The 15,262-nt window shown below is 37.1% G+C and overlaps 1 protein-coding gene across 1 annotated transcript; it reads left to right on the top strand.

Moving 5' to 3' along the window:
* Positions 1–1,306: 1,306 nt before the first annotated feature.
* LOC124615484 (BAG family molecular chaperone regulator 2) lies at positions 1,307–9,853 on the top strand. Its single transcript, XM_047143417.1, has 2 exons — positions 1,307–1,752; positions 7,640–9,853. The coding sequence occupies exons 1-2, from the start codon at positions 1,455–1,457 to the stop codon at positions 7,975–7,977; spliced, it is 636 nt and encodes a 211-aa protein (XP_046999373.1). The 5' UTR covers positions 1,307–1,454; the 3' UTR covers positions 7,978–9,853.
* The last annotated feature ends 5,409 nt before the right edge of the window (positions 9,854–15,262 follow it).

Genomic DNA, 15,262 nt, shown 5'->3' with positions numbered 1-15,262 from the left:
TAAAGCACACCGCTGTGTCCCACATTTAAGTGAATGTTAGAGAAACCAGCGATACAACTTTTTGCGAATTTTCATATATACAATGTGGGCCTACAGCACAGATAAACCTGACTCACCATAAGTTCAACAGATTTCAAAAGCATGAATAAATGCTGCAGTCTCACAATGGGTGGTGACATGCTTTAGGCCCTTATGATTCACAGCGCCTCACATGGATTACTTTATGATAAAATTTGTAACTTAATATACTAGAGCTCATTCAGCAACCCACAAAATAGCTTTAACATATACTGACGTTCAGTCTAATTTTACTACAATATATATTGAGTGAGTTAACATATCTGAGTAGTGTGCTATCATATAGCAGGATTCATACCGAGCGAATGGGGATAAAAGTCTCCCACATGGTGGCACTGACCTCAACTTCTAGTTGAGCAGCAAGGACTAGCTGTGCACATTGTGAACTGTGCATGTTGTTTATCAACTGCATATGTATTTCTACTGTAAGGCAATTACGTCACGCGACTTTCGCATGCACAAAACCTCCTTAAAACTTCCACAACTGAAGATGTGTTGGCGACCCTGATGCCAAGTTTCACGGAATCTAGAGGAACAGTAGCGCAGTAGATTTAAGTGCCTAAAGATTGCAGCATCTATGTTACGCTTAACAGCATTCAAAGAAAACGAACCAATAAATTCGAACGGCTCTTGTGTTCTTACACAGCAGCTGCCACAGATTATAAGTGAAAGGTAATCATTTAAAAAAAAAATCGAGACTGCCCAGAAAACATGTACTAGTGTCCGCCATTGATATGCACCCACAAAAATTTTGGAAAGCCGGTGTCCTTAATGTGGTTATAATATAAAACACACCAAATACTATCTTGACGAAACCTAATATGGCTTTACACAGGTACTTCAGCCAATGTACATGTTTGAAAGCTGCGCACATCAGTACATGTCGTAACGTTTATGCAAATAAAGGCACATTTGGACGAATCGTTAAAATTAGTACGGTAGAACTGGTGTTGAGATGAAATTCGTGGAATTGGCTATGATGACAGAGTGATCTGTAGCGCAGATTTAATTTTTACTTTTTCACCATATTTAATCAGTCGAAGCCAATTTACAACTAAACTATCACCTAAGCCTCGAACTACGCTACAAGGTACACCTGTCACAACCAAATCGACCGATTTTAGCCGAACTCCAGTTGTTCCGTACTCATTTTAATGATTCAGAAGTTATCCACAGGTTTACACGACCTCAGTCAGAGATCTTAGCCTCCGTGCTCATGAATATAGCAACTTTGGATATAGAGCACTCTAGAAGGTCCGAGACTCCGAGTTGTTTCCAAATGGAAATCTTTGAGTACAAGAGTTGTTATGGTGGTAACGGTGTGGTGAGAGGGTTTGTTGTGTTGTGTACGTGAAAAATTTGTCGTGTTGACGTTAATGTCGTCCGACCGTAGCATTCCACTGCCTGCTACTGAAAGTTGGAATATAATGGAAGTTGATAGTGGATCAAAAGTAATAGAAGAAAGTGCAGAGGTAGTAACCCATATAGTAGACTCCAATCCAGGAAGTCCGCAGAAGTCGCCGAAAGACCGAATAGTAGATATTTTGGATCAGGTTGAACTGCATGTAGAACGACTAAGAAGAGAAGCTTTAAAATTGGAAGAAGAAAGGGACACGCTTCTTACAACGTTAGATACACTGAAGAATTCCGAGATGATGATTGAATTGTCTGAAAGTGAGTACCTTTGTGATTATTGTAAGTAACTGCCGACATTTTCGTTTTTTTGAGTACCGATCATATGGTAGCTGCTGTTACAGATGTCCGTGGATGCGTATTCAAAATTCTATAGTGCGCAACACGCTATTCTACCTGCTACTCGGATGCAGTAGTTCATTTGTAAAATGCATGTGTTCGAGTGTTGTTTGCGATTGGTCTGTCGCAGTGTAATGTAAAACATTAATTGAAATATGAATATTTTTCTAATTCAATATGACTGGTCAACAGAAATACTTGTTTGAGGTAAAGGAATTGGCTTCTGAAGGAACGGAGTTAATGGTTTTATCACCGACGTTGCGCAAAACCTTAATTCCTGGAACAGCAGGATTTGATGATTAATCCACTTATTAGATATTCTTTATGTGAGACTGTGAGAATATTTTTGTGTAGCTTTGTCATCAGTCTGTGTAATTACTGTGACCAGTGAGCAATACCCAAAAGGAAAGTAGGCTAATAATAGACTGAGCAAATACATGATTTACGATATCGTATTAAACTGCCATTCTATGGAGTCGTTTTAAAGAACTCAGTGTTAGTATATAATTGTATGACGGTAAGGTAAGAGCACCTGTAGTCGACACGTTATCGATTTTTTTTCTGCCTTCTAATATTACTGGCATACTATTAAATAATCCCGGGTTTTAAAATTATTTTCTGAAAATCCAACTTCCAGCGTCACCTAAAATACCATGGATTGTTAAACTGATGGTGTACACTATTGTCTAAAAGTGGGAACAGAATCTTTGAATTGCTCATAAAATAGACACCCTAAAATGGACATGCTCCTCCAGGTGACATCCTTACCACATAAGGTTTACATATTTCCCATATCCCCGTGATTATAAAAGGATGGAAGGAAATTGCAGAGCTAGTCACAACAATTATTTTTTTATGTGAGTTTAGCTGCAAACATTTACAGTATATGTAGATCACCTGAAGTACATTTAGAATTACAGCCCTTAAAAATAACATTCCTTAACAACTTGGTGATCATCTTCAAATAGGACAGTAAAAACAACTGAAAATGGGAAAGGAGTTTACTACTGAAACTTAATGGTTACAAAACGACGTCAGAAGCAAATGTATTAGACTTACATTTCTGTTACATTAAGAAACCTTTTGAAAACACGTTTGATTCTTTCCCCTTTCACTGACAGTTCAGGCGTCTCTACAATATCAGTTACTTGATAGTGTGAAATAAAAGAAATATCAGTTTTGTTAGCTAAGAACTGTTTTACTTTTATAAATATTTTTAATCCTCTTACTTTTATCAGATCTTTTGATAACTCTCGTTTCTCTATTTCTAGTTTCATTTTCATTTCCTCCTTTTTCTGTGAGTAATATATCATTTGAGAAGATGAGACAACAGCTGGGACTTTTTCTATGTTCTTGTTTACTATGGTTGAATAGTATGGCTAGGCTAAAAAGCAGCTCTTTTAAAGGGTGATGGTGCAAAATCGGCACTAGTGGATGGTTTTTGCTCATTTGCTGTCGTTATGCCTTTTTATGGCATGCTAGGTTCTAGATGTGTCACTGACTGTGATGTGTTTCCCTCCCACTTCTTGGAATTGAGAAAGTTGTTTTGGTGATGAAACCTGTGGCAAGGCATCCTGTGGTGCAGGCAATGGTGCTTGAGAGATTGGTTGCTGAGGTGTATCATGTATAACTTTCTTCCAAAGGTTCTAAAGGGACAACTCTTGTTCACAACCTGTCCAGTCTCCCTTATTTTCAACGATAGTTCTTAGTCACGAAACTTCGCTTTGATCTTCCAGCCAAAACTAAATCCTTTTGCGACTGGGTCTCTGGGATTGCTGTTGTTTTTGTTTCAGAGTGTAGAATACAACAACATTCACATGTTCCAAAATATGTATGTACTGCATTTGGATATAGTCATCATTTCAGTGTGCAAAACTTGCTTGGGGAGGGTGGTGGTGGTGGTGGTGGTGGTGGTGGTGGTGGTGGTGGGAGGGGGAGGGTGCAGTGACACACACGTATGAGCATACAGTATCAGAACACCTGGAAACTGAAATTTTCTTTTCACCAATCATTGGTGGTAAATGTTGACAATGTATTACTAGCAGTTTTCATAGTTCATCCACACACAGTCTGAATGCCCTGCGGCCCATTCCTTTGGGACTGCTGTGGCAGTGGTAATTGGTATTCTGGTTTACCTGGAGGAACATGTGCAGAATATAAACTAGTCTTGCTAGAGACTACAGAGACAAAACACAGTAAACAACTGAAACTACTCTATTTACCTAAATGCAATCGTTGGTGGATGAGTTCCCCAACAGCCTTTCCCATAATGAGTGTTGTGATGGTCTCCTATTCATGATTTCCAGCCCCTTGGTATACTGTTTTGCTTCCTTGTTCAGCCCGAACCATTCCACGCTTTGGATTAAAAAAGAGGGGTGTTTCATCTTCGTTAAAAATTCTACTTGTGTCCACAAACACCGAAATTGTTTCTCTCCCCTCAAAATAACTGTGAACCTCATTAACCAATATTAAATATTATCTTGAGTGACTTTTCTTGGAAATATGGAAGCGTCCGATTGCACCTGTCTGCTTTGACCCATGACGTCACAAATATGGCCAAGACGACCATCCACTACGACTCCAATATGGCGCCTATGACGTCATTATTAAACATGACAACAAACATGAAAATACATAAACAAAAACAGTACATATACCTTCCACAAAAAGCCTAATCAAACTAACGGGACAAGCATGGGAAATTGAGTGGTTTTCAGTGGGGACAAACTAAATGTAAACAAATTTAGACACACACCACAAAACAACGAAAAAAAACTGACAACACAAAACTCCCCAAATTCCACTAAAGACAATATCCTCTGGAATCTGACACTTCCCTTGACCTATACAGCTCAACAACAGCTCCCGATACCAGATCACCCAAAGCCACAACCACACATTGGAATAAAACACTTCCCTCTACCCATATAGCTCAACAGCAGCTCCCGATACCAGAATACCCAAAGCCACAACCACACCTTTGATTCGAACAGTTCCCTTCACCCACGTAGGTCAACAGCGACTCCCAATACCAAAACACCCACGGATATGACCACACATTGGAATGAAAAACTTCCCTTTAACTACATACCTACAAAGCAGCACATGATACCAAATCACCAATACCACAAACCACACAACTCAGAACCGCCCCACCAGCCACAACACACATAACAGATATACTAAAAAAAGAAAAAGAAAAACTTACCACAGCAAAATTCTGGTGCCACAACCTAGGTGAGCCAACACACACACACACACACACACACACACACACACACACACACACACACACACACACACACACAAAATACACAACCAAAAGAAAGACCCAACCCACCCACACCCCACCCCCACCCAACCTCCCCCCCTCATCCCAAAATAAAATACCCATAAACAAAAAACAAAAGAACAAAATATAAACAAATCTCAATCTTACACTAAAACTCAACAAAAACTGCAAAAAAATAGATCCTCCAAAACTAAATCGCAAACCAACATCCCCTGCCCCCCTCCCCGAGCCGCTGCCACCAGCTACACAAACCACCCTAACCACCTACCTTCAGCCTGTACGTCTTACTAATAGCCCTTAAAAACGGAAAAAAAACAATAGCCTTCAGGGACGCCCTTCCACCAACAGTACTCATCTAAATGAGCACCTCTTCCCCCTCCCAAGAACTGACTTAACAGCCCCCCACATTCCCTCTATGGTATTTGTAGAAGCCCCCATCTCATAGTTTTTAAACTCTTGAACTATGGTTCACTACTAAATGATTATACCCCCTCTCACCCATTCCCTATAAGAAGAAAAAGCATCAGAAACTATGGTAGAACCCAATTCTACAAACTCCTCAATTAACCCCACTAATTCCCTCTTTGTCCGCCCCTCCACAACCCTAAGAACACATCCCAAATCCCCCCTCCCCCGATACCACAGCCCCCCACACCCAGACACCAACCACAGACTTACCCCTCCCATACTTCGTTTTCCCAAACTGTGACTCGTCCACCTTCACCACAACCTGAGGCCCACCCAACTTACCCCTGTATTTAATAAACTCAGAACACAGTTCACGACAAAACGAAAACTGGTCGAGCACACTCCTCTCACTCACACCAGTCTCATGCACACAAAAACTGTGAGACGATTTATAACAAAAGTAGTGCGTCAACAACACAATCTTGCACATGCCCAACCTAGACTTCTCGAACCAGAAGCTGCGTCGTATGGAGTGCCATATATAACTGTCCCTGGTCCGAGACGCCAGAACTTTTGCAAATTTCATGTCATGACCACAAACAGCACACTTCACAACTTCTGCCAACAAGCCAAACAGCTGCAGAAATTTAATAAACTCCATCAGACTCACCCCCATCTCAGCATGCAAATGCGCATTTGTTAATTTTATCTGTCACATCCATACCCAACAAGAGCAGCAACAAATTAATTTACTCAAATTAACACACGACCTACAGTGAACAGCACTACAATAACTTTCGCACAAGAAACACTAAATTGTTAACTCACTGAAAACAATTCCTCTCCACACACAGCCAAAACAAGAACCACTCAGAACAAGCAGTAACAGCAAACAGAACCCAATACACCACACAACACGGAGCCCCTAAACACACCACCAGAGGGCACCACAAATAGCAACACGCCAACACTTACAAACATGTCACACTCACAAACCAAACTCCACGCCGTCATGATGTCACACACAACAGCCTTGTCTCGCGGGTCAAAGCCAACGGGTGGGATTGGACGCTTCGGTTGACCCTTTTTCTTCAGTTTGTAGTTAAATTTTGTCAACTCCTTGTACTTAAATTGTGCTGTCTTCGCATAAATACCTTGTGCCATTCCTTACTGGAAAGATCATTTTACTTCAAGCTTTAATTTGTCATCCATCTTTCTAACAGAATACAATATTTACTGTTTCAAAATTGTGAACCATGTTTTCATCATTATTACCATTTTCTTTTCTAATAGGACGTGCCCTTATGTTCTATATCACGGACTCTTTGTGTACATTGTTGATATTTCTCAGGACCCATGTGTCCAGGGGGGAAAAGTAACTATAACTTAGAATACTGATACTAGAAAATAAGCTAGCAACATCTTCAGCTCTCACCCTATGTTGAGTATAGGTTCTATGTGACATAGCTTCATAAAACTGATATCAGTATGAACAGCATTGAAATTACTTCCAGATACAGTCTAAAACTCAAGTTATAGTATGAAATCCGATGTTGACACCCTTGTCTTATTTAAGATTCTGATAATTTAAAAGAACCAATAATTGGAATACATGTGTATGCTTAAAGTACTAATTTTATCGTACACTCAACAAAACAAAGGCAACAATAAAGTCTTTTTAATAACACAGAATAATTAGTATCCTTCAAAAAATTACGGAAAATATTGAAACTTATCTACTTGCGATTTCCTTAAGGTTTGTTTTGTTGCTTCTGTTGTAGTGCAGATCATAACAAATGTGACTTTTCCCTTAAAAAAAAAAAAACCAGGATGCTTTCTCTGTGATTGTAGATACCAGTGTTAAACAATTTATAATAACAATGTACCTTAGAAGCACAGCCTACTATATTACTTCATTTCCTTATTTCAAACATTTTAAAATTCTTGTTGACTTTAGTAACTTGCCAGTCATAGGTGTTCTTAACTGAACTCTGTTAAGGATTATGTAGCTCTCACAGGTTTATACATCTTAAAACAAATTATAGCTTATTTATAGGAACTTTTGTATACATGCAAGTCGTCTAAGAAAATGCCGTCCTGTGTTTGCAGGTGATAGGGAACATGTGTTGCACTATGCAGATCATATAGCTAACCACTGTTTAACTGTGGAAGTCCTTGTGAAGACTACACGTGATGGAACCCAGGAGGAAGCTCTGCATCAAGTGAATGGTTTTATTGATTCACTTGTAATCGGATTACGTGAAGATCCTTTTGGAACAAAATCCAAGTGTATCGCATTCATGAATTCGTGTTCATCTCATACATCCATTGGAAACATTGACAAGAATTTTGAAAGTGCAATCTTGGGCTGTACACTGGATGATCAGAAGAGGATAAAGAAGCGCTTGCAAGGTTTATTAGATTACATAGACACTTTGTCTGGGTAGAAGTTATGTTGTGCCTTCCGAGAGTAACGGGATTGCACAGTTTTAACACTGGAAGTGCTTTACAAAATTCCATTCCCGATATTTTCAGTATAAACATTGTAATTGAGACACAACAATTGACAAAAACTAACTTAGAATTAAGTTTCAGAAATATTACAATTTTTGTGTTTCAGATTTTGTGCTTAATTTGTGAAAGCATATTTGATGTGTTGTAAAGGAATTTCATTTGTATTGTTATTTTATAGCTGTTCATAGTTAATATAAAAAACGTACAGCTGCTTTGGAAATATGGATGACATTTATTGCTTCATATAAAGACAGTTTATGACACTATGAGGTTACTAGTAAAGACATAACTATCACTGATAGCAATCATGTTTAGAGTATAATATATAAAAGACAACACATTGAGGAATATAGGTGTTATAACTTCGTATTAGTTAAATGTCATTCTTTGATTCAGATATGTGATTTTTTGCGAAATAAAACAGTTGCTTACATGTTTCAAAAACATGTTTACTGCCATATTGATGTTTACATTTTTCATTTGTGAAAATTGTGGTTGTTCAGTATTTTCTTATCAATTGTTTTATTGGAAATTGAGCAATATTAACAGTTGGCTGGAAATGGTAGGTGCTATTATTTCTGCTGTCCTAGATTTTGTTGCTGAAATATAAATTTTCTAAAGCTTGAATTATATTTGGCCAGGAAAAGCCTTTTTTACTTATGAGGTGCTGGAGAATAACTTCTTGTGACGTAAGATTTGCACTGTGTCAGTCAGAATCAATTGATAGTTTATTTAACTGCATTTAAATGCAGTAGAACAACAGTGATCTTGTAATTAAAACTCCTCCACTGATTTATTTTGGCAAAAGTAAAGCATTTGCAAAATATTCAGGTAGCTCTTGGATAAAGCACTATGTTGTAGGCAGTTTCAAATTACTGTTACTGGAAACATTGCTCGTGTGTAAAAGTATGGGAACTGGAAAATTAGTTGAAGATTGATAGAGGCATCATAACTAATTAAATTTGCTGAATGCCCATCAGTTTCAGCTGAAAATGTTCCTTCCAGTTCACTGCCTTTTTTATGATACTTACGAATTTTAGATGGTGTAGTAATTTGTCTTAAAAGTGATAACTTGAAGGTATCAAATTAAGCATAAGCTTTTCTTGTTTCCACTGTTAATTTCTTCTTATTTTTAAACAAAAATTTTGGTGCAAATGTATATGCAGCTTTGTTGCAGTAAATCTATTTTTATACAGTTATAATATTATACAAGTGGCTTTAGGTGTGAATACAAATGTCACCATTGTTGAAGTATGTGATACTTTATGCAGACAAAACCCATATGTTGAAACCTATTACATATATTTTGTAGTGTGTACAGGAATAATCCTCAGTAAATTGACATAAATTATTGCTTCTGTGCTTCATATTCAAATTATCAGGAGTTTAATAACTTGAAAATTTCAAGCTTGGAAATAATATGAGAGTACCTTAATTAAACAGACCTAACTTTTTGCAAGTTTCTGACATAGAAGTGCTTGTAACTTGAGCTTGTTATCTTGGTGTGTGCTGCGTAGCTTAAAGTTTCCAACATATGAACGTCTGAAGGATGTGACGTTTCTTACCTTCAGTACTTAAACTATTTATGCATTTTATATTCTGTATTGTCACACATTACGCAAGTTCCTGATGCCTTACATAAAAAAAAAAAGATTTTTGTAATTGCTGTATGGCTTGCACACATCTCCCTCACTTGGGGCACATGGTTAATTCACTAATTATTTTGCAGTGTACTATGAATGACAACAACTGTTCCATTATTGTATTGCAAAATAAGAATGATTAAAATACTTAATTGTGCCATTCTAATTTATTTAGAAAATTATTCACCTATCCATTAAGCTTTTTGTTTGGATAAAGGAAATTTTGTTGTGGAATGGGCTGTGCCAAAATGAACCTTTACAGAGCAAAATGGTATGTCCTACCAGGACTCAGACTAGGATCTGATACACGTTTTTTTGTATGTGGAGTATGTTGTCTTTATTTACTGAAAGAGTGTGTGTGTGTGTGTGTGTGTGTGTGTGTGTGTTTTAAGTAATTGTGGCACAGTTAATTGGGTCTATCTTAGTAATTGAAAAAGTCCCAGACAAAGGGCAAAGTCTATATTTAGATGAAGGTCATCACTAGATTAATGTGAAGACAGCTGAAATTTCATCTCATGTTAGGGTTGACTTGATTTTGAATACAAGGTTTGTGCACTATGTCATTTGATTGGTATGCTCTTTGTGTTCAGCTACTTTACGTTACCAACATGACATTCACATTATTTCCAAGTTAGCTAGAAGAATGTGGAACAGGTTTAATAGATTGATTGCCAAGAGGCAGCCAGCAGACACAGTAAAGGTGCCCACTGGCTGCTACAAGATCTGTTTCTTTAGTAGGCTACAATATATATTGCAGTAGTGTGCATTTACATTTTTTTGAGTCAACAACAGCGCATAGGAAATTGGGTACAATGTCTTGCTCAATGTTTTGAACTTACTTTTTTGTAACTTTCCACACCATTCAAGGTATACTGTACTATACAGAGTGGACAGTGTGGCTGCCAGCAGGTCCACGACATCAAGTATTTGCCTAGAACAGCATATGGAAGCATGTGCAACAGAATTAGAATTTCACAAAAAATCTTTCATAATATTAAGTGTATATCGAGCACCTGCAGGTAACTTTAATCTGTTTGTAAACCACCTTGAAGCTGTACTGGCCCATTTAACAACCAAAAACAAAGAAATAGTGGTTGCTGGTGATTTCAATGTAGATTTCCTTAAAGACTCTCCCAATAAGAACCTATTTGAGTTAGTAACACTATCATTCAACTTAATTCCCACAGTAAAGTTCCCCACTAGGATAACCACTTGCTCACAAACAGCCATTGATAATATCTTTATAGAAAAGTCAAATGAACAAAATTATATTACAAAACCAATAGTCAATGGCCTCTCAGACCATGACATGCAGTTCCTTCTGTTAAATGTTAATACTGAACAAGATATAAAATCTGTTAAATCTGAGCTCAAGAGGGTAATCAGTAAGCCAAAAATTGATTATTTTAGGACACTCCTCAGAGACATTCACTGGACTGATGTTTACAGTGCTCATGGCATGAATGAAAAATATAACATTTTTGCTAATAAAGTGCTTACCTTATTTGAACACTGCTTTCCCCCAAAACTTACCAAGGTTAGAGCAAAGTCTACAAAGAAGCCATGGATTACTCGAGGAATAGGGGTATCTTGTAAAACAAAAAGAAAACTGTATCTGTCAATCCGAAACATTTCCAATGTTGAAGCTATAGCACATTATAAGAAATACTGCAAAATATTAAAGACTGTAATACGGATGTCAAAGCAAATATATTACAGGGAAAAGATAGTCATATCAGATAACAAAATAAAGACAATATGGGATATAGTGAAGGAGGAGACCGGTAGAACCAGACATGAAGAGGAACAAATAGCATTAAGAGTAAATGATGCATTGGTGACAGATGTGTATAGTGTTGCAGAACTTTTTAACAAACATTTTATAACTGTTACTGAAAAGATGGGGTTGTCAGGTTCGGTAGATGCTGCTATGGATTACCTTAGACCAGACATTTCAAGTAACTTCCATAATATGAATTTGACCCTCACTACCCCAACAGAAATAATGTCCATCATAAAATCTTTAAAATCAAAAACATCTAGTGGGTATGATGAAATATCAACAAAGTTAATTAAAGAATGTGATTCTGAGCTAAGTAACATATTAAGCTATCTGTGTAACCAGTCGTTTATCAGTGGAATATTTCCCGAATGGCTGAAATATGCTGAAGTTAAGCCACTGTTTAAGAAGGGAGATAAAGAAATAGCATCAAATTTCCGTCCAATTTCACTGTTGCCAGCATTCTCAAAAATTTTCGAAAAAGTAATGTACAGTCGTCTTTATAACCATCTTATCTCAAATAACATACTGTCAAAGTCACAGTTTGGATTTCTAAAAGGTTCTGATATTGAGAAGGCTATCTACACTTACAGTGAAAATGTACTTAATTCATTAGACAAAAAATTGCAGGCAACTGGTATATTTTGTGATCTGTCAAAGGCATTTGACTGTGTAAATCACAATATCCTTTTAAGTAAACTAGAATATTATAGTGTAACAGGAAATGCTGCAAAATGGTTCAAATCTTATATCTCTGGCAGGAAACAAAGGGTGTTATTAGGAAAGAGACATGTATCAAGCTATCAGGCATCATCCAACTGGGAACTAATTACATGTGGGGTCCCACAAGGTTCCATTTTGGGGCCCTTACTTTTTCTTGTGTATATCAATGACCTTTCATCAGTAACATTACCAGATGCCAAGTTTGTTTTGTTTGCTGATGATACAAACATTGCAATAAATAGCAAATCAAGTGTAGTCTTAGAAAGATCAGCCAATAAAATATTTTTAGACATTAATCACTGGTTCCTAGCCAATTCTTTGTCACTAAACTTTGAAAAAACACACTACATGCAGTTCAGAACTTGTAAGGGGTGTCCCAAGAGTATATGTCTAACATATGATGACAAGAAGATAGAAGAAGTGGACGGTGTTAAATTCTTGGGATTACAGCTTGATAATAAATTCAACTGGGAGGAGCACACCACAGAACTGCTGAAGCGTCTTAACAAATCTCTGTTTGCAATGCGAATTTTGTCAGACATAGGGGATATAAAAATGAAAAAGCTGGCATACTATGCTTACTTTCATTCCATAATGTCATATGGGATTATTTTCTGGGGTAATTCATCAAGCCAAGCTAAAGTTTTCCGGGCACAAAAACGTGCAGTAAGAATTATATGTGGTGTGAACTCAAGAACATCCTGCAGAAGCCTGTTTAGGGAACTAGGGATACTAACTACTGCTTCCCAATATATTTATTCCTTAATGAAATTTGTCATTAAAAATATATCACTTTTTCAAACCAATAGCTCAATTCATGGAATCAATACTAGAAATAAGAATAATCTTCACAAGGATTTAAAGTCACTTAGTCTTGTACAAAAAGGTGTGCATTATTCAGGAACACACATTTTCAATAACTTGCCAGCAGCCATAAAAAGCTTAACAACCAATGAAATTCAGTTTAAGAGAAGCCTAAAGGATTTATTGGTGGCCAACTCCTTCTACTCCATTGATGAATTTCTGAGGAAAACCAACTGATTTGTATATAAGTACAACATATCTTCTGCACAATTTCTGTGCAGTAATGTGTTCACTGAAAATTTGTGTGTGTGTGTGTGTGTGTGTGTGTGTGTGTGTGTGTGTGTGTGTGTGTGTGTGTAAGTATAATCTAACTTCTGCACCATTTCAGTGCAGTAATGTGTTCATTGTAAATAAGTATTACAGTAGTTGTATTACATGTTTCTTACCTTATAAATAAATAAAAAACTTTTTTGTTTTAAATTCAGTGCAATAGTATTTGTAAAATGACTCTTAGTGTTCATTAAAAAATGACGATCATTCCACTTGGGACCTGTGGAATGTTACATTAGCTTATTTGTTTTAGTTTAAATATTTGTCATGTATTGTTGTTTTTCTGACATGTTCCACATCCTGGAGGACCTCCTCACTACGGATCAATTGGAATGAAAGTAAATCTAATCTAATCTAACCTCTATTGTGTCTGCCAGGGGCCTTGTGGCAGTGAGCGTGTTAATTCACTTTCACCTCTCATTGGCTACAACAATATTTGTCTAGGCAACGGAGATCCTTAGTCTTAAGCCAAAAACAATATTCTTCACTATGCACAGCGTCTCAGCATAGACTAGAGATACTGCAATGGCATAATGTTTTAGCAGTATTCTTTCATACTGCAATGACAATATTTTAGCAGTGTTCTTTTATTGTGTCTGTGACTCACCTTCTTTTCTGAATGGTTAGTAGCAATCAATTCTTTTAATATTGTTATTCCATTCTGGATTTTCCATTGTCAAAATTAAAAGTCAATTAAGAGAGTTAAGAAGTTTTTATAAGCCAAGTGAAGAAGGCAATGTTACAATATATTTTAAACAACTTGTGGGAAATGGAGCTGTCGTCCTTATGTAATGATCTTGCAGCTGAGAGCCAACAAGATGTAAAGAGGGGAGGGGGTGGGGGGTGGGCACTGAAATAAGACTTGAAATTTGTAAACTGTACTGTTACTTGAGTTGAAATATAGTAAATTGTGCTGTTACGTGAGAGGTGTAGAACACAAAGCAAGCATGTGTTCTAAAACTATGTTTCAGAAACTAGAGATGAAAGTAGAGTGGAATTTGAAAGCCACCAACAGAAATCAGCAGTTATTGTTTACTCTTTGGCATTTATTAAAATTTACATAGGTTATACCAAAACAATAATTTTTTCTTTGGGATCTAATACTTGTACCTCTTTGCTGAATGCATTTTGCAGATTTCAATAAAAGAAGGAAATCAGCAAGCAAAATATTTAATACACGAATACAAAAAAGACAGTCCATGCAACCTTACTGCAGAAGAAGTAGCTCTTTGAACTCAGTGGTGTTTGAGAAGAATGATTTAATAGTGTCTGATAGCCAGGTCAGTGGAAGCCTGTATAACCTTAACCTGGGGTTCTAAAGGTATTTGCTTCTGGTTAAGACTTCTTTGTCCTAAACATTGGTACTGGAGAGAATTGTAAAATTTGAGATGCAAGGATGGGACAAATTTTAAGTTTGTTCACTACGTCCTGAATGATTTCTTAAGGAATGTGGGGATCGGAGATGGCCAACTCTGTCCGCTGACTTCCTTTGCATCTAAGGAACAGAGACATTGAAAACTTATCTTATGAAACACTATATTTATGAAGTCGTCTTGGCCTATATTCGAAACCTTCAAATTCCTACTAGCTATGGTTACAATGGTTTTTGAAGTGCTGTTTCACAGTCATCACACTACCATTAGCCTGTTTACCTTTCTCAACCGCATGGAAATTTTGGTCATATTAAGTGCATGTATGTTAAGAAGTGGGAATTTTGGTCTACATTCTGAATATTCATATTTCTGAGAGCAAAAGTCTGACAGTGAAGCAGAGAGAGAGAGAGAGAGAGAGAGAGAGAGAGAGAGAGTTGGTTAGTTTTCAAATGTGGGTAGACAATGCAGGTACAGTGAAGCACTCCTTTCACTTCTGTGACAAAAACTGATACAGAAATTGGGTGTCTGTAACTGGCGAGCTGTAAGATGTTAAAGAATGTACTTG

The sequence above is a fragment of the Schistocerca americana genome, chromosome 5 (genome assembly GCF_021461395.2).
Source record: "Schistocerca americana isolate TAMUIC-IGC-003095 chromosome 5, iqSchAmer2.1, whole genome shotgun sequence".
Taxonomy (NCBI): Eukaryota; Metazoa; Arthropoda; class Insecta; order Orthoptera; family Acrididae; genus Schistocerca; species Schistocerca americana.
The sequence above is the reverse complement of the archived record's forward strand: the minus strand, read 5'-3'. Positions and strand labels throughout refer to the sequence as shown.

Bases quoted from the DNA above. Each gene is read 5' to 3' on its own strand.
- LOC124615484 (XM_047143417.1), top strand. From the start codon at position 1,455: ATGTCGTCCGACCGTAGCATTCCACTGCCTGCTACTGAAAGTTGGAAT. The intron at 1,753-7,639 runs GTGAGTACCTTT...CTGTGTTTGCAG, and splicing joins GATGATTGAATTGTCTGAAA to GTGATAGGGAACATGTGTTG.